Below are 26,123 nucleotides of genomic sequence, written 5' to 3' on the forward strand. Positions count from 1 at the left end.
GATGGTGGCCAGAGCCCTGAGGCAGGGCAGTGGCCAGGCGGGCGGGGGACTGCCCTGGGAGAGAGGGGCCGAGCGGAACCCAGGCGGTGGGGCCCACTGGGACCAGGAGGGACCCAGCTGGTGTCTGCAACCTAACTGGGAAGAGAAGACAGAGCACCTGGCAATTTGAATAACAATGAACGCTTCCAGAAGGCTGAGTGTCTGTAACAATACCGACGCTCTGACAGGAGCAGAGGAGCCACGGGCCCAGCATGACTCACTGCCAGGTGAGCTGCAGACAATGTGCCCCTCAGCCAAGATAATAGCCTGTGTTTATTTAGCGCTGACAACATGCCAGGAGAGGGGCTGGTAGCTTTCTGCCGGGTTTCTATTGCATTTTCCTGGCAACCCTGAGAGGTGCAGATGCTTGAAACCACATCTAACAAAAGAGCAAACAGCACAGGACCCTGAGTGAACTGTGGGGTGAGATGGCAACCCCACAGAGGGGTCCCCCAGGCCAGAGCTCTTAGCCACAAAAGATGTGGTCATGGGAGGCCACTTGGAGGAGGTGTGCCTGCGCAGTAATGAGAGGCAGTGAAACAGGAGCATGGACCGGTGGAGGGGGCAGGGAATGCAAATGAAAGCTACACGGAGCTGCCGTCATGGAACCAGCTACGAAGCAGACTGGCAATGCCAGGTGCTGGTAGGAGGCAGGTGACGGGGTGTCTCAGCTCACAGGCACGCAGTGGACGGCTGTGAAGGAATGTGCTGTGGATACGAGCATGGAAGGACTCACCTTCCAGATTAAATCTTTCTGGAAGCTCTCACCTAAGAGCCTGCACCATCCAGTCCCATCAGGCCGTAAGGCCAGCGGTCAGGCAGAGTGCGGGCCACAGGCTGGACTTCATCAGGCCAGGCAGTTAGGAGAGCTCTGTGCACTGACTTCAGCGCAGAAAGCATGAAACGTGAGCCACCCAGGCCTCCCCTCGGAAGTGCCTCCCCCCACGTCTGCTGCACAGCTGCGGCTCCAGACACATCTGAAGGAACCAATGGAGGCGCTGCTTCGCGACACCCCGACCTTTCCTAAAGTGCGCAGCATCTCAAGAGTGCCGCTTCCGCCTGTGGGGAAAGAAACCTCTGTGTGTGCAGCTCTGCCAATTTACAGGTAATCTGTAGCACACACACCATCTCATTTGCATGCCACCCCACCCCAAAGGCAGGCAGGATACCCCCAGTTCCCAGAGGACCCTGAGGCTTGGAGGGCAGGGGGAGCAGTGTTGGCTGGCAGACACCCCACGTCCATTCCTCTCACCCATTCTGAGCTGGTTGCTGCATCCCTCAGCCTGACTCCAACCCCAGCTTCATTGGGGGGCCCTGAATGGATTGGTCCATTACTGTTCCTCCTCAACCCCATACTGCGACTGGCCCAGGAACAGGCACATGACCCACATCGGGACAGTGAGGACCAGCAAGACCTAGTCCTGGGGTCAGTGTTGGAGCCAGTGCAGATGCTGACATCGTCATTGCTGTGGGATTGGAGGGAAAGGACTTGTGACCTGGAGGAAGGGCTGGGCCTGACCTCAGGCAAGTGGAGGTAAGAAATGCAAGACCAGATCTTCAGATGGTTGGAGCTGCTGGATCAAACCTCTCCTGAAGCCCATATTCTCCTCTAGCATGTTCAGTTGCATGAATTAAACATTCCCTTTATTTGTGTAAATCAATCTTCCTGAGACTTGCTATTGCCTGAAAAGCAAAAGCATTTTAACTGATAACTGTCACTGGACTCAAATTCAGGTTGGGCCTGGATATGAGCCTTCATCTCCTGCTTCCTGGCCAGGGTGCCCTCTGCCCAGGACCTGCCTTTTCAGAGCCCTGGCACATCCATGTTATCTAATGTTTGCAACTTTCTGGGAGAAAATAGAGATAGTGACTCCACTTAATAGTTGGGTAAGGTGAGGTGCAGGACCATAGAGGCCAGGAAGGAGCCGCAGTTAGGCCCAAGGCCTTCTAGGAACCAGAACATCTAAACAGTTCGGACTCTGAACTGTTGGCAGCCTCTCCTCATGCCCAGGACAGAGCCTGGCACACAGTGGGCCTCGTGGAAGTTCTGAGTACTGGAGGGCAGCATGGTATGTGTGCTCTGCTGGCCACATACACCTTCTCCATCCCCTGTAGACCTGTCCTCCCGGCAAAATCCAGGGTGCCAGGGTCCACGACATGGGTGGTGTCCTGACTGAGGTGGGCAATCCACACATTTGGATGCAGCAACATCCCTGGGAACCTGCGGGCCTCCCTGCCCCACCTCCTGGCTCTGGGGGCACCCCAGGCATGGGGCCTTCCCTGTGATCCAAGATACTGAACCAGAGCCCCACAGGCCCAGACCTGTGTTGGTGCCAGCTACCCATGTGCTGTGTGACCTTTCCCCAATCAGTTCATTGCCCCCTTCTCTGATTCATTATCGAGGCCCATAGGGGGCCCCCAAAGAGCCCACCTCCTGGTCACACTCAGCTGTGGTCTCCTCCCTTTGTGGGAGGGCTGGACTCAGTGACTAGCGTCTAATGAACAGACAAAATAGAAGTGATCAGGGTGGGATGTCACTTCCAAGATTAGGTCACAAAAAGACTGTGGCGTCTATCTTGCTGGGCACCGTGTGCACTTTCTCCCTCTCTTTCCCTCTCTCAAAGTCCTCTTCTGGGGGAAGCCAGCTGCCATGTTGTGAGTTGCCCCATGGAGAGGCCCTACATGGCAAATAACTGATATCCCCAGCCAACAGCCAGTGAGGACCTGAGCCTGTGAGACAGCTTAGAACCAGATCCTTCTCCAGCTTCGACACGACTGCTGTCCCGGACTGCCAACACCGCGACTGCAGCCTAGTGCCAGACCCTGAGTCGTAAGACCCTGCTAAGCTGCACCCAGATTCCCGCTCACAGAAAGTGTGAAATGACTGTTTGTTGTTTCAACCTGTTAAGTTTTGGAACAATGTGTTACACAACAATAGCTAATGGATGCAAGCTCTCGGGGCAAAACTAGAGATTCTGTGACTAGAAGGCTCTTGGGGACCATGCAGCTGGACTGCAGCCTCAGAAATTTATCTCAGCATGCACACCGCAAAGACAGGGGCTCGCTGCCTGTTGGGGAACGCGAGTCAACTGCGCAGCAAGGCTGCCTGACAAGAGGGTCTTCTCTCCTGGACCCAAAACCTGCTTCGGCACCCTCGCCTGCCTGCTGCCGCTGCAGCCCAGTTTGGAGAGAGGACCCCACAGTGAGTTCATCTCTGGATCAGGCTTCTCTGGAACTTGTCCTTCTTTCTGTTTCTGGTAGGAGCTGCTGGGAGGCGAGCAAGGGTGCGGGGTCCAGCTCTGCCAGTTGCGGAGCGCACGTCGCACACTGCAGGTGAAACGGGGGGCGGTACTCTCCAAAGAGCCCCTCACTCCCCAGTACTGTTCACTGGGTCTCCAGGGAAGGCGAGAGGCCATCCAAACAAAGATCTTTCTGTTGACAAATTAGAATTCTTTTGTGTCTTATAGGCACTGTGTCATTTTAAAGAGTTTAATAGGGAAACTCACTTTCTTTCCCTAAGAAAGAAGGTGGTTGTCACCCCAGGGAACGCAAAAGGCCAGAAAGCTGGCGGAGGGAATGACGATGTCTTTTGGAGGCAGCTGCGCCCAGCATCTTCCCATGTGTTTTGAGGAGCCCACCGACTGCGCTGTGGGACAGGGATGGCATTCCAGGCTGGGGAGGGGCATCGTGGGGCAACAGGCAGGGGGCAGGGCATTCGATGGCAGGTGACCCCACTCCTCCAGGAGCACCACCCCTTTAAGCTTCTGGACCCAGGTGTCCTGCTTTTCTCCGGCTTCTGCCCAGGCTTCTTTGCCGGCTGTCCCTCCGCCCCCTGGAGAGCTCCTGAACGCATCATCCTCTCCCCAGGGGACCCCACCCCCTCAGACTCAATGACAAGCGCCCTTGGCCAAATGCAAGCTGGGTCCCACCCGCCCTCTGAGCTCCTCCCCGATTTGTCTGGGCCCCAACATCATCTCACCCATGATGCTCACAGGCACCTCCAAGTCAAAACGCCCCACCTGGCTGATTCCCACACCTGCCCCTGGGTCCCAGTCTTGGAAAATCACAGCAGCATCTTCCCAGTGGCCCAGTCCAGGGTCCCAGACACCCTCTTTGGAGCCTTCATCTCCTTACCATCCAGTCCCAATCCCGCGGGTGCCGCCCCCTGCTTCTGCCACCTCCGCTCCTGCTGACATCCCCACCTGTGACACGCCGGCCTCTGTGCTGGACTGCCAGTCCCCTCCCCACTCACTGCCAGAGCGAACTGATAAAAAGGCACAGCAGACCACGTCCCTGTCCTTGAGGGTGTCCCCCTGCCTGTGGAATAAGAAGCCCGCTCCTCCCGATGGCCCTGCACAAGCAGACCCTGCCTGCATCTCCCACCCTCCCCTCCTGTGTCCCCCTGCTCTCCCCACATTCCTGCACCCTGACTTTCCCTCTGAGGCACTCCTGGTGCCTGGAATGTTCCCTGCTCCTCAATCTCCTCCAAGCTTGGCAGGCTCACTCTTTTCCCTTCTACAGATCCCAGCTGCCCAGAGAGGTGGGTCACAGGGCCGTGAAAGGCGAGCTGAGGGTCTCTTCTTACCCTGCAGGCAGGGAAGGGCTGACTGGGGGCTTCTGCGGACACAGGGCTGGGGCTGCTCCTGCTTTGGAAGCGGGTCTGCGGGGACCTGTGTCTGGCTCTGCGCCTTCATTATTCATGTCCTACATGTAATCTTCCTCCCGTCCCTTCAGTTTCCTAACTTTCAGACATTTCTTGGGGAGCTTGGGGTCTTGAAACATCTACATCCTGAAGGTTAATTTTTAATGCCACTTTGGTAAATATTTGATGACATTGCCTTCACGGGAGACCTGCATTCTGCACTAAATGCCACAGAGTGCTCGAGACGCTGTCCTTTTCAACCGTCGTCCTGCCCATAACCCCCTCCTCCTGTTGTACAAAAATAAAGACTCTCTCCCTTTGCATCCTGCTATGAATTTTTCAAAGCACTTTCCACCTCCATTCTTGCCCCCGATCGGCATCTCCATTAGCTAGACAGAAGGTCAGGGAGGTTTTAAGTTGAAAGACACTGTAGAAGCGTCTGTCACATAAGGGGAAAGTAAAGCCTGGGACCCAGTTGCCCATATCAAACAGCAAGGCAGCAGCGGAGGGAGCCGGACAAGCAGCCGTGCCTCCCAGCCCGGGGCTCTGCTCCGGACACTGGGACCCCCAGGAGGGCTGGTTGTCCCTGCCATCACCCAGTCCAGGGGGCACAGACATGACAACAGACTATATGGTCCTCACTGTCATGGGAATGGGGAGCAGAGAGAGAGAAGTCTTCCAGAGGATGGGCACTCGGCGGGGCTGGGTGGGAGAACTGGGCCCATGGCGGGGGGCTGGGCACTGAGTGGAAGCCAAAGAGGCCTGGAATCCGGGGAGGCGCCTGCCTTGTGCGTCTGCGGGGAGTGCTGGCCTGGGTCGGGGTCCACAAGGAGAGCTGGACGTTGACAGGAAACCTAAGACACACTGGCTCCCAGGGGCACCTCCACAGCCGTGTCCCCTGGCTCTGAGGCCAGCAAGACCCAGTGACAGCTTTCCCAGCCTTCCACCCCCTAGCCCGGCACCAGGGGAGTAGATTCTGGGATATGAAGATCCCAAGATAACCAGGTTGACGACCGAACAGTCCAGCACAATACTCCCCATTCTTGTCTGGTCGGATAAGCAAACTGGGAGGGGCGGGTGTTTGGCAGGGACCCCTCTTCCCGCTCAGAGTGGACAGAGACATGGACAGGGAGTCCTCTGGGGTCCTTCCCAGGGGTGGGGTGCTGAGCTAGGGCCTCCGCACATCCTAGCTGATTTCCTCCCCGTGAAGCCCCGGCCAGGTGGGAATTACTTGCTCCCCCGCTAATCTCTAAGCTCAGAGAGGTGGAGCAGCTTGCCCAAGGACACACAGCTGGGCAGCACAGAGCCTGGTGCCGGCCCAGCCTAGGGAACCCCAGAGCCGTTATTGCTGCCATTACATGCCTGGGTTACAGTGCCCAGACTACAGTGCCCAGAGACGCCAGAAGCCATGTCCCCGGACTCAGGGCATGACGGAATCACTCCCAGAGGTGGCAGCCAAAGCGATCTGACAATGGGCTCCTCCCAGCACCCTCTGGGGTGCCTTAGAAACAGGAGGAAGACCATTCTGAGGGCATTTATGAGGAGCCAATGGCCTCTCGGCCCACAGGCAAGTATCAGTTTCCATCATTCTGACGGGAGCCGGAATGCCCGCTTTGGGAGCCATCCACTGTGCCAACAAGCATCTATTCTGAGCAGCAAATATTTTAGCAGTTTAATGCCGGAATAAAGAAGGTAAGACTCCACAGTCCTCCCCGACCCGTGCCTGTGGAGATGTGTTCTTTCTTCCTTGCCCTGCAGTGCCTGGTCTGGAAGCTGGGGGTGCTAAGAGCCCCCGAACTGAATGGTGTGGGGACCCTTCAGGGCGACCTCGCTGTCTCCATATGGCCCTTGCTGCAGCCTATGGGCAATTAGGTGGAACTCCTGTCAGACTGGCATAAAGGAACATCCTCTTTTCTGGCTGGCAGCTAACATCCCCAGATTCTCCCAGGCCCTTGCAGAAACACGTCTTTAATTGCTCACGCGAACTGGCACCCTCGTTCACACGGTAGCTGGCTGCGGTTACTGGGTTAGGGAATTTTAACTGAGATTCCAAACTGTGTGTGCTGGGTGGGCAGTGGGGTCTCCCCCAGGGCTGGGTGGCCGGTGCACAGGCAAGATTGCAGGACCCCCCTTTGGGGATGAGGCATGTCTGACATGGCCACCTGGCAGCACGTGCCTGGGAAGAGGGCCACCGCATGGCTGAGTGCCTGCTCTGTGCCTGGGTTCCAACGGGCACCATCTCCATCCTCCTGACATCCTCCCAGCCTTTGGGCTTGGGAGGAACAAGTGACTAGCCCAAGGTCACGGCGCCTGCAGAGCTGGCTGGTGGACACAAGGCCCTCCCTTGCCCACCCTGCTGAGCTGTGTCCTGGGCCCAGAGGGAGTGGACTGTGCATCTGGAACACAGGCTGGAAAAGGGGTCTGCAGGCGGCCACACTCAGTCTAATTACTTCCATAAGTGCATCTTCAAAGTGACTTCTCGGGAACCTTCTCTAAGGCATACTGACGCTGTGGCTGACTTCGCTGAGGACCAGGCAGGCCGGTGGAGGGTCAGGATGGATTTCCTGTGCGTCCCGGGGTATGGGTGGGGCAGAGCCTCTCTAGTTTCCACTCCCAGCACTTAGCACAGGCATGGCCACCCCAGCAAGCACTTGTTGAATAGAGTGAATTCATGATGTGGAGGCTGCATCCTCATGACAATGAGACTACTTCTGAGGAGAAAAAGCCGGATGGTGCTGGAGAGTTTGCAGAGGGACTGCCCAAGGTGTTTCCTCTGGGGGCTGAGAGCTAGCTGTGTGACAGGACGGGGAGACCTGCCTTGTCCCCTGCCATCTCTGCTCGGGGAAGGACCAGGAGCTGGAAAGAGTGGATGTGTGTCCCTTCCAGGACCACCTGGGCTTCTGTCCCAGCTGCCAGTGACCCTATGCCTGTGTTTGGGTGTCCCTGGAAACCCCGGGATCCTGCCTTCATGGGCACATAAGAACGCGCACAGTAAGGTTCCGTGGTGGGGTTCACAGACCCCTGGGGCAGGCGGGTCATCTAAGGGGCTGAGTACGCGAGCACCTGAGCCGTTAAGCACAGTGGCAGGTGGACAAACATTTAACCCGTCCTCCAGGGAAGAAAAGCCCTTGTTTGTAGCGTCTGCTGTCCATTTCCATGCTGTAAATACTGCCAACATGAGGTCAGCAAACTCAGAGCTGGGGAGAGATGCTTAGCAGCCACCATTACACAGGTTGGCACTGAACAGATACAGTAGCTGTGTAAACCTCAAGAGCATAGGCGGCAAATGCAGTGAAATAATTTGGAAGCGAAGAGCTTGGGCACCTATTATTTTTGTGTTTAGTATCATGTATTTCATTTGTAAGTTTGTATCATTTAATTTTTAGGTGGCTCTGTTTAACAACAGGCTCCCCAAAATTCCTGAGAATTTAGCTACGAGCTCTTGTGAGGGTGAGGTGGCCCCAGCACATCTTGAATATTATGCTTTTGCTTTAATGTGTTATTAGGAAAAATATAAGTCTTAAATCCAAGGTATGGTTGTTTAGAGCGAGTCTGAGTTTTCTAAAAAAAACAATTTGATTTAAAGTCAATTAAAAAGGGATTAAGTAAATAGTACAGGGGAGGGCGGTCTGCAGACAAGAACACCTAGGAACGGAAGCTTGGGAAATAAATGTTGCTTATGGTCAATTGTCACCTGTCTTGGGGTCACAATAAAATAAATGGGGAACCCAGAAGGGAGGAACCGCACTGCATTAACAATTGAGAGGAGGGGTGTCTGACTGCCCTAACAATCAAAGAGATGCAAACCATATGAAAATGGGGGTGTCCTGTTGCTTTGGGGGCCATGAAGTGCACGCCCTCAAAAGCTGCTGCTGGCCACAGTCCCCTTGGTAATGAGTCGGGCACTATATAAAGAACCATAAATCCATCACACCTCTTGACTCAGTAATTTCCCAGCCTGGAATCCACCCAGAGGAAATAATTCATAAAAAGGGAAAACCATAAACAGTTAAAGTGTTTTTTGCCACCCGTAATTTTCTAGGATATTTTTTACCCTCCTGCAAAATTATTTCTCAGACCAGTAAGCTATAAAAATGCCTCGCTGTAAGGGAGTGGCTACCTTAATGCCAGCACACGGGATCTGGGTTACTGGGTAGCTGCTAAAATGATATTTAGACAAATTAAGGAAAACTGCAGGATAATGGCTAATTTAATGCCAAGTGAATAAAACTGGCAAGAAGATGGACAAGGGGCTGGTATCAGGCTTGGCTCTGAGATTCAGTCCCAGGGAGTGGCGAGAGGGGCCAAGCACACTGGGTGGGGTGGTTGGCAGTGTCCACTGAGCATCAGAAGACACTGCCCACGAGGGCTCTAGGTTTGCAAAGATGTGTCTGGAGTTGGGGGAGAGGCTCCCGGGGAGGCAGGCCTGGGGGCTGGGAGCAGGTGGGCAAGACTGGAGCTGTGGGCCGGTTGGCTCACAGGGGAGAGTGCAGGCAGAGAGAAGAGATTCAGGGAAAGAGCTCTGGGCCCTCCCGTGTCTAAGGTTGGGGGGACGAGGAGGCAGCAGTGGAGGCGACCCAGAAGGGATGCTCGATGGGAGCCACGACGGGTTGGTGCCCAGGACCAGGGGCTCCCTAGGGCCCCCCACGTCTCCTCAGCCCTCGCCATCCTCTGCAACTTTGTCTGAATTGCTCTCTGCCTAGGTTGCCTTTTCTCCACTTCCAGAGAACTCCTGTTCATCCATCGAAACCCTTTCTGAGTGTTGACCGCTCCCTGACCAGCTGGTACCCAGCCCAGAGGCTGTGGGACCAGGGACCTGCCTGTTAGAGGGGCTCCAGCTATTAAAAAATGGGGGAGCAAGATTTGAACCCAGGTCTGTCTGCCTCCAAGAGCCTTTGCATCTAACTACTCTGCCCCTGCCTGTGACAAAACGGGAGCCGCGACTGGGGTGTGGAGCGGGTTTCAGTGCCAACTCGGGAAACCCTCTGACCCTAGAGGCTGTGGGACGGGGGCCTGAGAAGAGCGGTGCGCTGAGAGGAGAGCCATGCAGAGTGGGGGTCAGACGCCCCAGGCCCGAGACCGGGAACTGGGTCACTGAGTTACAGGCCATCATCTCTCAAGGGACAATTAAAACAGTGGTTATGAAAATTCAATAATGCAGGAAGCTTGCTGTGACTTAATGTTAAATTAATCACCCAAGACGCACAGCTTTACGTGTGGATGACAACCAAGAGGTGAAGCGGGCCGACGACAAGGACAGCTGCAGGGGCAGCGCGCCGAGCTGGGGTCCCAGGCCCTCCGGTGCACCTCTCTCCAGTGAGCTGGGACACTTTTGTGACGGAAGACTCTGTCTGGAGAAAGGAAACCGTGGCGGCGCTGGTGGAGGGCTGGGGACGGGGGCAGGGGGGTGGGCTAGAACAGGGAAAGCAGATGAGCAATATGGACCACAGAGCTCTGGCTGTGGGCGGCCGGGCCTCTCCATGCAGCTCCTCGCCCCTGAGCCCTCGGGGGTGGGAAGGGGGTGAGGGGTTACAGGAATTGCCCAGGTCACACAACTCAGAAGGGCAGATGTGGGATTGAACTCTAGATTGCCTGTGATTTTCCCCCCAAACTGCTTCATCCCCCGCTTCCCCTCTGCTCCAGTATCAGTTTACTTGTTGGGGTGAGTGGGAAGTCCCCCAGCACAGACGCTGGTCAAGGTGGACATGGCCTGGTCCCTTCTCCTGGGCCAGCATGTCCTGGGCACCCAGCCTTTTCCTTGGAGGGCTGGGTTGGGGTCTCTGTCTGGGTTTATGGTGGCCCTTGGGGCAGGGAAGGAGCAGAAAGGACGGAGGCTCTGAGCCCCGGAAGACTCTGTCCTCCTGGGGAATATTACCAGTAAAGGGGCTCACCGGAACCAGACTCCGATGATCCATCGGAGAAAAAGACCCCGGGGTGCACCCTGCTCCTGGACAGCAGCTCCCTGCAGGCCCTTCTGTGTGCCCACCTCCACTCTCTTCACCACTGTCTAGCGTAGGTACTGAGACTCAGAGAGGGCCAGCAGCTCACCCGAGGACACACAGCAGGGAGGCCTCCGGTCTGGGCCTCTCTGCAGCCCTGTACCTCCCAGAACAGCACTGATGCACGACCAGCCCCCGGGGTTTCCACCCAAGCTGTGTGCACAGGACGAAGGGAGCTGGTGCCTTCCCGTGTAAACCGGGTGGGGTGGGCGAAGCCAGGCCCAGCGCGCAGGCGCAGATGGGAGGGGACAGGCACAGAGGTTCCCTATCTGGCTTGAAGCCTCAGATTTGACACTCCACCCCAAGGGCATTCCCTGTCCTGGGAATTCCAACTGTGGAGGCCTCCTTGGTGTTTGATGTGATGTCAGAGAAAGAAGGTGTGAAGTCTTCTCCTCACTATCTTCTAATTTTCTGGAATTTCTTGCTCTTGGCTGGTGGCTCTGGCAGAGGCCACACAACACAGCAGGGACTCCGGACACAGAGCCAGGAAGAAAGGGATGCCCTAGCTTCATTCAGAGAAAGGTTCTGGGGTTGGGTGAACTCCGGGACTCACACCCATGGGGGAGGCATGAATGAGTCCTGTAAAGGGCAGAGGGTGGTCTAGAAAAGGGGGAAGGAGGTGAGAGGGTGGCATGGGGGCTTTGCTGGGCTGCTTGGCTTAGAGGGGCTCCAGGCCTGATTCTCCCTGAGGTCCCAGGAATCGGCAACCCCACAAGGTTTCCAGGCTCCCTGTGGTCTTTACTTGTACTATTCTTCTGTCTGAGTGGCTTTTCCAGTTTGTTCCAACCAGGTGACCTCCCCTCACTGCCCCAGGCCCAGTTCAATGTCACCTCTTCCTCCAGGAAGCATGCCCTGACTTCTCCCACCCCTGCAGTTCACTGGGAGCCCTCCAGGCTTCTCTGTGTTGCTGTGGTTCTTCTTTGCATTGCCCATTGGCCTGGGAGCCTCCTGAGGGCAGGGCGCTGCCTCCACCACTGAATGCACCTCAGGCACGGATCAGAGCCTGATTCAGATTAGTTCCAAATCACACGGAGTGGTGCAGCACTTCTGCGCAAACAAGGCCTCTTCCTGGCTGGGGGCTCTCTGGGCAGACCAGGTGGACCACGGAGGGCTGCTCCTCTCCCTCCAGGGAAGCCAGGTAACTCAGTGTCCCCCAGGGATTCCCGAGCCAGCTCCTCAACCCCACCGGGCTCCTTCTGTCAGTCCAGGCCCCGAAGCCACAGAACCACACTGCGGAGGAGCTCCCAGCTCCACCAGCCGCGGTCTGTCCTTGCTGCACTTGGGCCGCCCTCCTAGACTGGCATGTCGGCATCTCCTGGAGGTTTGTTTATTAATACAGCATCCCAGGCCCACCCTAGACCAGGCACAGCAGAATTTGCAAATCTAACAAGACCCCAGGAGACTGAACGCCCAAAAAAGTTTGAGATGCACAAACAACCCCTCCCCAGGCCAAGTCAGGAATCTCCTCTGAGTTCTGGAAGATGGGGAGAGTTTGGGGGCTAAGCAGCCTCCTCTCCTTGTCACTGCCCCCAACTTAGCTCCCTTCCAGACCTCTGACTTCAGGGAAGGTGTTGAAGGATGAAAAGGAGTTCCCCAGGGCATTCTGGGGAAATAACTGTGTGCAAAAGCAGTGAGGTGTGAATTGGCAACAGCTGGAGGGGAAGTGGGCCTGGAGCGGAGGGTGGGAGGCAGGGGATGAGTCAGGAAGAGGCTCTGACATAGATGGGGCCTGTGGCAGTTGGCTTAGGGCGGGACTTGGTTCTGGGAGACCTTGGTTTGTGGGGGTCTTGGCTCAAGTCCATGGACTTACTGTGTGGCCTTGGGCAAGTCACTTACCCTCTCTGGGGCTGTGCTTGCTCAACTGTAAAGGGGGATAATATCCTTGCTGAGCTCAGTTCCCAGGGTGGGAGTTACAAGGGCCATTGCAAATAATGATGGGAGGTGTCCAAACAGTAAGTTTAACCATGGTTCCCAGCATCTTCTGGCTCTGAGTGTATCTTAGAAGGAGGTGAGCAGCGGCCTGGGGCTTCAGAGAGAGCTGGGCTAGGAGCTGTGGCCCTCCCGGGAGGCGGAGCCATGGAAGCAAAGCAGGGACATGGTGGGTTAGGGGGAGAAGCTGGGCTCCCAGGAGGACAACCCCCCTCAGCTGGTCCCCACAACTGCACTGTGAGGTCAGGCTATAACTGTCCCCATTTTACAGGTGAGCAAACCCAGGCTCCGACAAGTCAGGCCCATCTTGAGGAGCGTCTGACCATGAGCCGCTGCGTGTTACCCGGGACCCACAGCAGCAATGATGAGAAACACAAGCACGTGATGGGCTTGAACAAGGAAGACAGCACCACAGGAACCCCTCTCTGCTCAAACAGCATCTGCCGAGCACCTACTATGTGTCCTGAATGCAGAGACAAAGATCCCCGCCAAGGGAGACCAGCAAACCACAGCCTAACAATGATGTGATTCGTCAGAGGGTGGGAAGTTCTGAGGCATAAAGAAAACCAGGTAGAGCAAGTAGGGGGGCTGGAGAGCAGGGCGGAGGGGCCAGAGGGAGGGAGGCGGGAGCACAGAGCCTGGAGCCGCCCATCCTGCTGCCCTGTGGGCTGTGAGGGGGCAGCAGGGCCAGGCGCACTGGAAGTGCCCTATCTGGGGAGGAAAAGGCCGAGAGTCAGGTGGGCAAAGGAGACACTACGTACAAAGAGCAGCGCCATGTCAACAGTTTTCATAAGGCAGCGAGCCAGGCGAGATGGCGCCCCGGGGCAGACCGAGTCCCTGGAACTGCAGCGGGATCCACACTGGCAGCTGGAGCAGGGTTCGTGGAGCAGCTCCACGGCCTCCTGGGGTGGTTCCTGAGTGTTCGATGAGCCTGGCCAGTGCTTGGCCCTGTGAGGGACTCAGCTGAGGGGCCGAGGGTCAGCGCAGTCCACTGCCTGGCCCACGGGTCCAGCATCTGCTCCTGGCCACACAGCCCTCCTGCACCAGATGGTGTACCCTTGGACCGCCCCTCCCCGAGTAGTCCTGCTGCAGCAGGGCCAGGAGCAACCCGGGAGTCTGGGGCAGCCCTGACCTCTAGCACCACTGCCCGCTGCCCCCTGGCTCCCGCCTCCACCTGCCCTGTCTGGCCAATGATTGGTCTCCTGCCTCAGTCTCCCCTGGGGTGGTCCAGGGCTGGATTTTAACTCCTAAGTCCCTCCCCTCCCTATAAGGGCTTGCGGAATAAGCATGAACCTAAAGCGAGGACTTCAGGACCCACGGTGATGAGTCTATTTTTAGCCTCTTCCTCCTCCTGCCTGTCCTCCAGGAGAAAGACCCCCGGCAGCTGGCGCTGCTGCTCCCTGTGGGCAGACACAGGGGGTGGGTCAAGGAGGGAGAGGCCTCGAGGGGCTGGAGAATCCAGGACCACCCCCGGAACACAGATCCCGGCGGCAGGGGAGGGGCCCCGAGGGCCAGCGGGTCTGGGGAGGAAAGGAAAGCTGAAGGTGAGACACTTGGGGGGCAGCTGCCACGGGCTGCTCTGCAGGGCCAGAGAGGGGAGCAGGTGGGAGACCTCAGGTCCTGTGCAGAGAGTTCAAGAGGCTCCGGGCCCTGCGCGCCCCTCCCTGGAACTTCCCTACTGGAAGGTCAGGCTGCACTGCCCACAGGGGGCCTACTGGCTGCGACAGCACACTGAGGCTGTGCCCTGTGGGGAACGGGACAAGCCAGCCCACAGAACAGCGGGTCAGGCTGTGTGACAGGGCCCTGTGGTCCCGGAGGGCTGCGAGAGGCCTCAGCTGGTGGCAGGAGGGTGCTGAGGGGGGTGGGACAGGGAGGGCCTGAGGGGCCATCAACCAGGGTCGCAGAAAGCTATGGGCCAAGGTGGCAAAGGTCACCAGGGAGGCCCAGGGTCTTGCGGGGAGGGTTGACCACATCGGGTCGCAGAAGAGTTTGGGAAAAGCAGGGCTTCTGGGCAGAAAGGAGCAAGGAAACCACTGTGCTGGAGGGAGAAGCCAAGAGGGGGCAGGTGGAGAGGGCCCGGAGCAGTGGGGGTGCCTGGGCCCAGTGGCTGGGGGTGCCAAGGGGAAGGAGCAGAGCAGCTGGGGATGCATTCCCCAGAGGCCTGGGAAAGCTCACAGCTGCTGGCATGTGGGTGTTTGGAGCACCCAGGTGAGAGTTTGGAGATGGATCAGTACAGACTTGTGGCTCTTGTTCTGGGAGAAACACTGAGTGCAGCCCACCCCGGGCCTGGTCACCTCCCCAGTGACACCCCTGTGCCCACAGCCTCCACAGCACTGTCCTGTCAATGCTCGGGGAGGTAGGAGGCATTCCAGACGGGCAAGAGGGACAGAGAACCATGGTCGAGATGGTGGATTCTTAGCTCTTAAAAACCTTGGCTGAAAATTAAAACCACAATAAGACATCACCTCACACCAGTAAGGATGGCTACCATCCAAAAGACAAACAACAACAAATGTTGGCGAGGTTGTGGAGAAAGGGGAACCCTCCTACACTGCTGGTGGGAATGTAAACTAGTTCAACCATTGTGGAAAGCAGTATGGAGGTTCCTCAAAATGCTCAAAATAGACTTACCATTTGACCCAGGAATTCCACTTCTAGGAATTTACCCTAAGAATGCAGCAGCCAAGTTTGAAAAAGACAGATGCACCCCTGTGTTTATCGCAGCACTATTTACAATAGCCAAGAAATGGAAGCAACCTAAGTGCCCATCAGTAGATGAATGGATAAAGAAGATGTGGTACATATACACAATGGAATATTATTCAGCCACAAGAAAACAAATCCTACCATTTGCAACAACATGGATGGAGCTAGAGGGTACTATGCTCAGTGAAATAAGCCAGGTGGAGAAAGACAAATACCAACTGATTTCACTCATCTGTGGAGTATAAGAACAAAAGAAAAACTGAAGGAACAAAACAGCAGCAGAATCACAGAACCCAAGAATGGACTAACAGTTACCAAAGGGAAAGAGACTGGGGAGAATGGGAGGGTAGGGAGGGATAAGGGCAGGGAAGAAGAAAGGGGGCATCACGATTAGCATGTATAATGTGGGGGAGGCACAGGGAGGACTGTGCAACACAGAGAAGACAAGTAGTGATTCTGCAACATCTTACTATGCTGATGGACAGTGACTGTAACGGGGTTTGTGGGGGGGACTTGGGGTAGGGGAAAGCCTAGTAAACATAATGTTCTTCATGTAATTGTAGATTAATGATAACAAAATTTTAAAAAATAAAAAATAAAAAAAGCCTTGGCTGAGTGTGACATTTTCCAGTGGTTCTCAAACTGCGGTACTTCCAGGCGTCACCCTGAGAGGTTCCGGGTCAGTAGGCTCTGGGTGAGACCCAGGCGTTTATTTTGACAAAACCCCAGGTATCCCTGCTGCAAGATGCCCACCCCCATCAGGGCTGGGCCGCAGGACATTTCATGGTCTGTAGCTTTGCGTGGCTTGTGTCTCTCCTCCCCGCTCCTCGGGGTGGACACCAGCCTCTTCTCCACCCACCACCTGTGCTGCATCACCAAGGAGCCGGGCACAGGCCCCCACCCGCAGGATGCGCTCAGTCAACATCTGTCAAACTGAGCCAAGCAAGGCTGTGTCTTTGTCTTCTGCATGATAGATGGGGCAATTATTTGATCAATAAGCACAAGCTGATGTAAGTGTACCTTATTAATTATTCAAGTCATTCATTATTGAAAAGGTCACTACCTGCTATTTAAATGATCGTTAACTAGCTTGGTTGCATCTCCAGCAAGGAAGCAGCAACAGTTAACTGAGTACCTACTATGTGCCGGGCATGGCAGGGACCATTCTTCCTCTCCACTCCTTCGTAAGTACCGGAAGGTTACAAGGAGGCGAAGTCATCGCCTGGAGCCACGGAGCTGGTGAGCGGCAGAGCAAGGACTCACACCCACGTCAGGTTACCTGCCAGGCTCTCAGACTTGACAGTGGTCACTGTGCTGGAAATTTCTGCACCTGCCAGCAGGTGGGCTCAGTATAAGGACGTCGCTGGATGATGTGGTCCACATCCTGCACGTCCATGGCTGCAGCTCAGCCCCCATGGGTGTTACTACCCAGCCCCTTAACAGGGCCGATTGTCCTCTGCCTGGTTTTTGTCCTTGGTGCCAGCCTGACTCACTGTGGTTCCTGCTTCCAGAGGCACAGACCCTCCCCCTCCCTCCAACTCTGCATGGCCCAGAGACCCCAGGCTGGGTTATTCCCCACCTCCCACTAGACTGGGATGGGCAGGGACACGAGTCACAGTAGAGAAAGTCAGATTTGAACATGCCCCTTGGGCAGAGCAAGTGGGCTCTGCTGGGGTAGCCACCCTCGCAGGCCAACCCCGGATATCCCACTCCCTCACCAGCTTCTTTTCCTTCTCTCAAGCCATCCCTGGACAGCCTGCTCACATTGCCTCTGATGCCCCTACAATACGTAACACATGTGCATGCAAGGAACCAGTAACATAGTTATTTTCTAACTGCACGCTGACAAGGCTTATGCCCCCAGCCTCCGACAAACTAATTTGCTTACTTTGACCAGATCATGAAAAATCAGAAAGCCATCCATTATCCCCTTTGGCCTTGACAGCCAGGAAACTCACAGCTCTATTTAATGCTTAGTAGCAACAACTCCCACAGCAGGCTCTAAGTACAGTACACTTGCAAGCTTGCTCCTTGGCCACATTTCCTCCTCTCACTTTGACTTCCCTGTCCAGGCAGATGCAACCTTGGGCAACTTCAAATCCTTCTTGGCAAATAAGATAAGCAAATAATCAGGCAGTCGGTGAACCAAACATAGCAGCTCAGTAATGATCCAGCATATTCCAAGCTCTTCAAAGACAAGTGACCCACAGAGCCTGAGCCTCGATCGCGACCACTCACCAGGCGGACGAACTCTGGAAGGTCATCAGCGGTGGGCTGTGGGTGGCTCCCTGCAGCGTGTGCGTGGCCTGGGTGGCTTGCGGCAGGGCGCCGGGGGGAGGCTGGGGCTGTGGGGCTGGCTGCCCTGGCCGGGGGCCCAGGGCAGGGCTTCCCCATCGCTGGGGGTCCTGCTTCATCCACCGTCCATGGAGGCCCCACCTCGCTAGATAAACCTTGCAAATGTCGTAGTTCATTGCCGAGTAATACAAAAGATCCAAGATCAGCAGCATCAACACGAAAAAGCCATAGATCCACACTCCCAACAGGGCAGTGTAATTGCTGGGGAAAAACAGAGAGAGACCGAGAGAGGGGATGACGGTGCCCCTGCTCAGGCCAGAGTTAACCAGAGGGGTTGGTTAGAGAACGGGGCTTGGGGGCTCCTCGGTGGTCCCAGAGAACAGGGGCGATGGTGTGCACATCCTCTTCCTCTCCCCCTCCCGTCCTGCCGGCCTTCTCCCAGACCCCCAGAACCCACTGTCCTGGGCTCTGGCTCCAGCTGAATCTCTCTCGCTAGACCCTAGTCCTTGGGTGGCGATCCCAGCAGGGCCTCACACTCTTAGGTGCTTCCGAAGGACCTCCACCCTCTGCCTGGCCCCGCATGGGTGCTGCTCCTGGACCTGCCTGCTGTTTCCTGTGAGTGCCCCCTGCTTGCCTAGCCCCCCGAGCCTTTGCTTATGCTATTCCCGCCCCCTGGGACGCCCTTGCTGCACCCCTCACCACCTCCTCCACCCTCGCCCTCCACTCCTCAACCCTTTCGCCAGCACCACCAGACTGCTCAGCCAGGGGTCTCACTGTTTCCCTTATTCGTTCACCCAGCATTCCCCCACTGAGGGCTGCTCCACACTCCAGAAACAGAAGTGATGGGGGTTTTTAAGCTGTGAGTGTTCACAGCCCCTTTGTGAAGGCTGGTCCCCCGGCCAAGCTGCCTCTTTAATGAGGAGCATGCCCTGCCCACTCTGACACAGGGCCTTTGCATAGGCTGTGCCTTCTGCCTGGGGAGCCCTTTCTATTTCCCCTCCTCCTTCCTCCCCTGCCTGAATCCCACCAGCTCCTCTTGGAGACTGTTGCCCCCAGGAAGCCTTCTGGACAAGCTGCCCCTCCTCCATGGCAGGGCCAGGCTCCTCCTCTGGCCCACAGCCCTGGGTACTCCTCAAACCCAGCCCCTGCCACCTAGGGCCATGCCTGTCTCCCTCCACACACTGCCCCCTGGGTCTGAGTGCCCAGGGTGCCCAGGAAGGGCTGTTTCCTGGGCTTGCCACTGCAGCTGGGGCTGCTGTATTCCAAACAGTGCCCGCCAGGGACTGCAGCTGTTTAAAAGGACCGATTGATTAATCACTCAAACGCCTCCTGCACCTGCTCTCTGCTGTGGGCATCTGTTCAGGTGGGTGTGCGCTGGCGGGTGGCAGAGAGGAGACGCGCTACTGAGGGGCCAGTGTCCAGCCTCTCCTCCCACCCCCCATGGGGAGGGACCTACTCCAGTCTCACCCAGACGGGGCCCCTCAGGCTCCTCGGTCCCCACAGCAGTCCTCGAGGCCCCGTCTGAAGCCAGGCAGCCCAGCTCAGCAGCCAGGAGACCTGGTTCCTGTTCCTTCTTGGCCTGGCTTTACTGTGTGCCTGGCAGAACCCCCGCGTGTCTCTGGGCCTGAAGATGATGGTGAGGCCCCTTCCAGTCCATTTCCAGACCCTGTATCTTCCCAGCTTGGCCTCAGCCCTGAGATGGGGGCTGTCACCCTCCAACTCCTGGGCCCAGGGCTGGGGCCACTCACTTTTGCTCACATGTGCCCTGTCTGAAATGCCTTCCCTCCCCTTATGTGGCCAAGTTCTCCACCGGCAGACTTGGCTTGGGTGCCTGGGGGTCTCTCAAGGGGGACACCCCTCAAGGTCTCTGGGTGTCCAAGTCTTAGTGTCGAGCAGGCACTGGCCAGCTCCCGGCGCTCAGCATCTGCTTGGGGAATGAGGAACCTGACAATTCTGCGTCACGGCCGCCCTTGCTCCCCTGTGCAGCCCCACCGCCAGCCACCGCCTCCAAGAGGCATGCAGCAGTCTCAGGGCCTTGTTCATGCTAGGGTGTGAATGACTAACAGCCAAGCCCTGAGCTGCCTTATTTCAAGGGAAGCTAGCTTCACTTAGAGACACTGGATGTGGAAACAGAGGCAAAAGCCTCTGGCACGCTGAGGCAGAAGTCTTGGGGTGGATGCCCATGTGGCCAGAGGAGGGCCTGGCCCCAGTCCTCCCGCCCCTGCTTTCCCCAGCACCCTCTCTCCAGGCTCACAGTAGCCCCCACAGACTCTCTCTAAGCATCAGGCTTTTCTGTGGTGGTTCCCATGGCAGCAGCCTCGGGGGCTGAGGGAGAGGAGCAGGGCGAGGGAGGCAAGGGCCACTGTTTGCAGATGCTGCTCTTAGGGAGGGAGCCCATGACGCCAGCCAGGGTGGTGGCTGGACCACGGTGGCCCTGGAACCACCAGGACTGAGACAATAACGGCAGTGAAAGCAGAAGCTAGTGTTCATTGCTTTAAATGCTTTGGACGTTAGCCCATTCAACACCCAACACAAACAGGGAAGGAAGGCATTGCTGTCGTTACCATCCCCATTTTACAGGTAGAAGACTGAGGAGGGAAGGAATTAGGAGAACTTCTAAGATCTCACAGCCATTAAGTGGCTGTGGTTTGAACTCAGAAGCCTAGCTCCAGAGCACACAGTCCTACCCATTATGCTGCACTGTCCCGGACAGGTGCCAGCCAGGTTCTGAGGGCAGACAAGTAGCCTCCAGGCCCTTTGTCCATGCTGCTCCTCTGCCTGGAACTTGCTCCCTACCCCCTGTGCTCCCAGCTAGTGCTGCCTCCATGCCTTAGCTCAGCTATCACCTCCTCCAGGAAGTCTTCCTTAATGTCTTGTGTTGAGCTCCCAAAGTCACTGGGTTTCCCAGAACACACTGTGTCATCTTTGCTGTCTTGTAGGACTGTCTACCCCTCAAAATCAGAGATCCTTGAAGCTAGAGTCAGAGCCCAACTTACCCTCGCATACCCAGTGCTCAGCACAGGGCCAAGGCGCATCGAGAACTTTTGGTGAGCTGGTGAGAGTGGCAACCTTGATGTGAATAACCTGAATAAGCTCTCCATAGACTTTGTCTCCTCTACACACCTTCACTAGGAGTTCGTGGTAATACTAGCACTGCAGCATATCTGTGCCCCATGTTCCTGAATCCCTGCAACGATATCATGGCTTAGGACCCAGTCTCCCCAGTTTACAGTGAGGAAATGAGGCCCAGATAGGCAAAGTCACTTGCTAAAGGCTGCCAGCGAGGCATCGGGGCTGGGGTTTGGACCCAGGGCTAGCAGCCCTCAGAGGGTGCTGAGCCTCGGGGAAATCCCAGGTCAGGGCTGGGACAGATGTCCAGAGAGGGAGTCCCTGCGTCTTGGCCCACTGGTCCCGGCCCACCCTCTGCCAGGAACTGCGGATGGGTTCCGGTTCCCCCGCCCCTGCCCTCGCCCCAGAGCATCCTGCATCTCACTGTGTCTTTGGCACTGCACGCGGGTGCTGCCAGGCCTGCGGGGTCTGCAGCCGGCTCTCGCTAACTGGCATCTGGGGGATGGGGAGTGGTAGCATGACCCCACTGCCCTCTCAGCTCAGAGAAGGGGCGGGAGGCACTGCTCACACGCTTCCACCTCCCAGCAAGGGAGCCCATCCTGGAGGGAGTGGCTGGCCAGGAAGTCTGGCCCTGGCCACTGTCCCCAGGCAGCTCTCCTGACTCCCTGTGGCTGGCTGGCCTGGAAAGATTCTGGTTTTTTAATTTAATTTTTAAAATGTGATCTGGAAATTAATTCCATCCAGATGCAGGGGTCTTTGTTGTGTGTATGTGTATGTTTGTGAACAGCAGGAAATAAAATAGAGGCTCGTTTATGAGGCAAGATGTGAAAATAGCCAAACCACAGACAGCAATTTTTCAGCGTATTTTGGAATATTCACTAATTCAAATTCTTCTGGTGTTTCCCAAGCAATAAAACAAAACCTTCTCTGATGGAGGACTCTTACTGAATACCTGCCAGGCATGGGAGCAGGTGTGTCAGCAGGAAGAGTGGCTGTGACCAGGTGGACGCTCCTGTCCCCTCCCAAGAGGCAACCCCGGTTCAGGAAGGAGGTGAGTTCCCGAGGCCATCAGGTTAGGAAGGAAGGTCGGCTGCAGGGCTGATGGCCCCTTGGCCTACCTCACCTAAAACATCCCAGCGTTGAGCCCTCTCATGAGGTGGCCTACGTGTCGGCGTGACAAGCTGGTAAACCTGGTGATGAAATTTCTGGGCCCAAGAAGCCAGGGCTTCATGAGTTCAGATCCCATCTCTGCAAATTACTGTCTGTGATTCTGGGAAACAGAGCTTTGCTTTCCCCATCTGTAAAATGGGGATGACAATACTCTCTGCTTGGTGGTATAATTGAGGCCTAATGAGATAACATGTGGCCTCGGGGAGAAAGGACCCAGGGAGTGCTGGCTTCTGTGATTAAGGAACACAGGGAGCGTGCAATAGATCTAGGCCCAGAGAGGCAGAGTGACTTGCCAAAGGTCACCCAGCAGGACTGAGGCTGCCCTGAGCACTGCAGGAGCATGGGCTTCGGGCCAATGAAGTAGAGCCCACTACTGTCAAAATACTCACTCAGGCCTGCCCTGCCCACAGGGTCTGTCCCTGTGCCTCTTCTGGCCCCTCTGGTGATAGGCTTGGCCCCGTGATGTACTTTGGCTGGTAAGATGTGAGCAGAAGTGTCACGGTCACTTCTGAGCAGAAGCTTAAGAGCCACCACGTCACCCCTGCTCTTTTCCCTCTGCCTCGGGGAGATCCTGCCACAGGTGGGGTGTGCATCACAGGCCTGGGTCACAGCATGCTCCCCACGCAGAGCCGTGGTGGCCCGAGAAGGGTGTGGAGTAAGAACCAAAACAAGCCTTTGTGTCTGGAGCCCCGGGCTTTGGGGCTGCTCATTACCTCAGCAGCTGAGCCCAGATGATTGATATGCCAGTCCCCTGCTCTGCCACTTGTGCGCTGTGTGACTACAGGTAAGTTTACACCATTTCTGAGCCTCGGCCCTGGTGCAATGGGGCTGGTGCAACCTACTTCACGGATAACTTCCCCACCTGGATGAGAGGTGAGAGAGGTGTGTGTGCGGGTTTTATGCCTGACAGGGCCTAATGGGGTTGAAGAGCTGACAAGAACATCTGGAAACTTCTGACCCTGCTCAGCGGCTAGAGCCAGAGCTTGAGGCGTGCTGGGCAGTGACGCGAGGCCTGCAGCACAGGACCCAGGTGGGAAGCCAGGAACCTGGGGCTCTCAGGCCCTCCCAGCCAGCTGACTGCCACGTGTCAGCCATCGGCGTGGCTGTGACACGTCAGGGCACTGGGAGAAGGGAAGCTTTGTGGGAAAGAGGTTTCATGTACGGCCACAGGAGGAATGAAAATTCATCCCCTCCATACTTGGAGGCCTTTGAGGAACCTTCTGCTTTCCTGAAATTCCTCTCCCACCTGCTGCAGCCCTTCTGCCTGCTAAAGGAATGCCACACGTTGCACAAGACTCCACCCGGCGCCACCTGTCCCCAAAGAGGGGACCACCGGCCCGCAGGCCCCATCCAACCCTGTGCCCTGGATGGGTGTTCCCGCTGCTTGCCTGGGGCCCTGGATCTGGGCCGCTGCTGCTAGTGACCTGCCTGGAACCTGGCGAGGGAAGGGGGACAGCACACCTCTGAGCACCCAGGGCCTCTCTGCCTGCGTGGCTGAAGGTGGCATCTTGCCATGGCAGTGGGCTTGGGAAGGCTGCTTCCCTCACTCTGCCTGCCTTTTTGCCAGGCAGCCAGAACCAAAACAAACCACTCTGTTCCCCCAGAAAAACACGAATAAATAAGTCATCGGAGGCACCCTCCTTTACCCTGTCACCAGCCCCACCTCCCGGCTGATTCACTGGCAGGGTGGGCGAGAACAGGCACCAGGCAGCCCTTGCTGCTAATGGACTGTGTGCATCTTCATAAAGCCCTGATGGGGGTCACAGCTTCCCTGGTCCATCTGGACAGGCTGCTAGTGGGCACTAACAGGTCCCTGCTAGTACCTGGCCTCCTGGCTAAGATCTGGTGCATTCCTCAGCATCAGACAAGCCCTGGCTTTCTAGGTGCACCCGGGGTTGGGGGCGGGGGGGCAGAGCCCAGTGGGTAGAACAAGGGCCCCTGCATCCCTCAGGCTGGGACTGTAGCTCTGGGATGTCTGCCCCACCCCCTGCCCTGCCCTGTCCTCCCACTGCTGCAGCTCTAGTCCCTTCTCTGCCACAGGCTCCAGCCGGATGTAAGGCCCTGGTCTGATAACCTGGGCTCAGGCCTTCTCCCCACAGTCCTGAGCTCAGGCAGCTGGGCAGGAGCCCGAGGGCCTCTGAGCTGAGCTCTGGATTGGTCATCTCCTGGGCGGCCTGGCCCCTTCCCTCAGTGGGGCCCCAGCCCCGCCCAGGGCACCAGCATGGCTTCTGTGGTGTTCTCAGTCTGTGTGCCATGCAGTGTCCATGAACACAAACCAAGCTGGAAGCCCTCAGGGCCCCTGCCACCCGCAGGAGAAAGTCCAAGCCCCCAGCCCGGGAGGCTCCTGTCCCACTGAGACCTGCCCGCCTCTCCCCATGGCTCCCCTTGCACTTCATGCTCGAGCTGCAGAGAACTCTGCACAGAAACGCTCTTTCCTCTGGACCCTGTGGGTCCCACCTTCTTAAAAGCATTTGGATGCAGTAAAACCCGGCACCATCCCCCCTCTGTGAGCAGCACCGCCGGTGGGAGGGGCGGAGCCCAGTTCCTCTGCGGCAGGCGCCCTCCCTCTCTGGGCCTCGGTCCACAGCTGTGGGAAGAGGGGAGGCTGGTGGGAAACTTGGTAGAGAATATCAAGGAGGAATCCCTCCAGAGCGGAGGCCCTCAGCCCGGGCGGTCCTGCAGCCCACAGTTGGAAACATCAGGAGACATGGTAGATTGTCACAGCCAGCTGGTGGGGAGGGGGTGCTACCAGCACCCAGTGGGGCAGGGGGCTGGCATCCCACAGTGCACAGGGCCGGCCCACAGAGAAGGACTGGCCCCAGGTGTCAAAGGGATCTCAGCTCTAGGAGCTCGGCCTCAGGTCAGCCTCCGTCGGTGGAAGCCCTAGATGATTAAAGCCGTCTCCAGACCGAAATGGCTCTTGGCTCCGCCACAGATTGGCTGCCTCATCAGGCAAGTTACTCAGTGTCTCCACACCTCATTTTCCTCGTGTGTGAAGTGGGCTAAGTGTGGGCTGCCTGGTGACTCCAGCGATACGGCAAGAAGAGAATTGAGCACAGAGCCCGTCCCAGCCTGCACACTCCATAAATGCTTTTGAGGTTCAACAATGAGAACTAAGCTAAACTTCCTCAATATTCCCATTCCTCCCCAGGGAAGGGCTTTATTTTGTGGTCCAACTCTTAAACAGCAGCAACCAGGCCCCCCTTTGCTGAAACGATGGAGTCTTCTGTGTGAAATCCTGTGTAAATGTGCAGATTATAGAAACCTGTGGGCTTCAGAAGGAGGATTCCAGACACCACCCGCCAGAACCCTGGAAAAGTCTAGCTGCCTTGCCAAGCCTCTGTCTTCTGTCTGGCTCTCAGCCGGCAACTACAACACTTAGGGGTCCTAACCCCAGGCCTGGCACTGCCCTCCTCCTTCAGGGAATCAGTCCTTGGTCTTATGAAAGGCTTGGGTCAGATTCCAGGCCCGATTCCAGCCCTTGTGATGGACAGGGCTTGCTGAATGACTTCACACACGAAACTATTCTAAGGCCTGAGCAGATGGCAGGATATTCGGGGGAAGCACCCGTGCATTTGAGGAAGGCAGGCTGGGGGCAGACCTCGGTTGGAAGAGGGAGATTTGCATGATAGTCAAGGAATTTGCATCTTCTGCCTGACCAAAGGGAAGAGGTGGCTGCCCCCTGAGCATGGCACAGTGGCAAAGCATTCAAGCCTCAGTCCTTCCAAGTGGATTTTTTTTTTCCATACCATGAAAAGAGTATATCCACCCCAAGAGTGAGACTCAGGCCTATTGGGAAAATGTGTGCAGCTTACCCATTGATATCAGGATGAAGATAAGAATGCCTGACAATTTTAAATGCTTGACAGTTTTAGAGGTACTCGCCAACATGACTGGACAAGAAAAAGAAGTCAGGAACGAAAATTGGGAAACAGGGCATAAAATTATCATTGTTTGTAAATTGCATAATTGGAAACTTAAGAGAATCAATGGAAAAAGTATTACAAAGGTAAGAAATTTCAGTAAGGTGGCTGAATATGAAATTCAGATTTAGAAATCATTAGGTTTTATCATCTAAAAATAGTCATTTAGACAATATAATGAAAGAAAAGACCTACTTATAGTAGCAGCATGAAAAGAAATAAGTAGGAATAAACGCAAAAGATATGTACTATATATATATATGAAGAAAACTTCAAAATATTGTGAATGAAAAGTTGAGCAAATGGGAATATACATTTTCCTCAACTTAAGATGGGTTACAACCCAATAAA

General features: G+C 56.2%; 1 protein-coding gene across 4 annotated transcripts in view; it reads right to left on the bottom strand.

Moving 5' to 3' along the window:
• The window catches only part of SHISAL1 (shisa like 1), a 130,548-nt gene that overhangs the window by 14,659 nt on the left and 89,766 nt on the right, over window positions 1-26,123 (bottom strand). For all 4 annotated transcript variants that reach the window (XM_037006800.2, XM_017670210.3, XM_037006801.2 and 1 more), the window contains exon 4: window positions 17,554-17,871. In XM_037006800.2, the coding sequence (XP_036862695.2) occupies window positions 17,554-17,871 (318 nt within the window). The remainder of the gene's footprint in view (window positions 1-17,553; window positions 17,872-26,123) is intronic.

Source organism: Manis javanica, chromosome 10, assembly GCF_040802235.1.
Source record: "Manis javanica isolate MJ-LG chromosome 10, MJ_LKY, whole genome shotgun sequence".
NCBI lineage: Eukaryota > Metazoa > Chordata > Mammalia > Pholidota > Manidae > Manis > Manis javanica.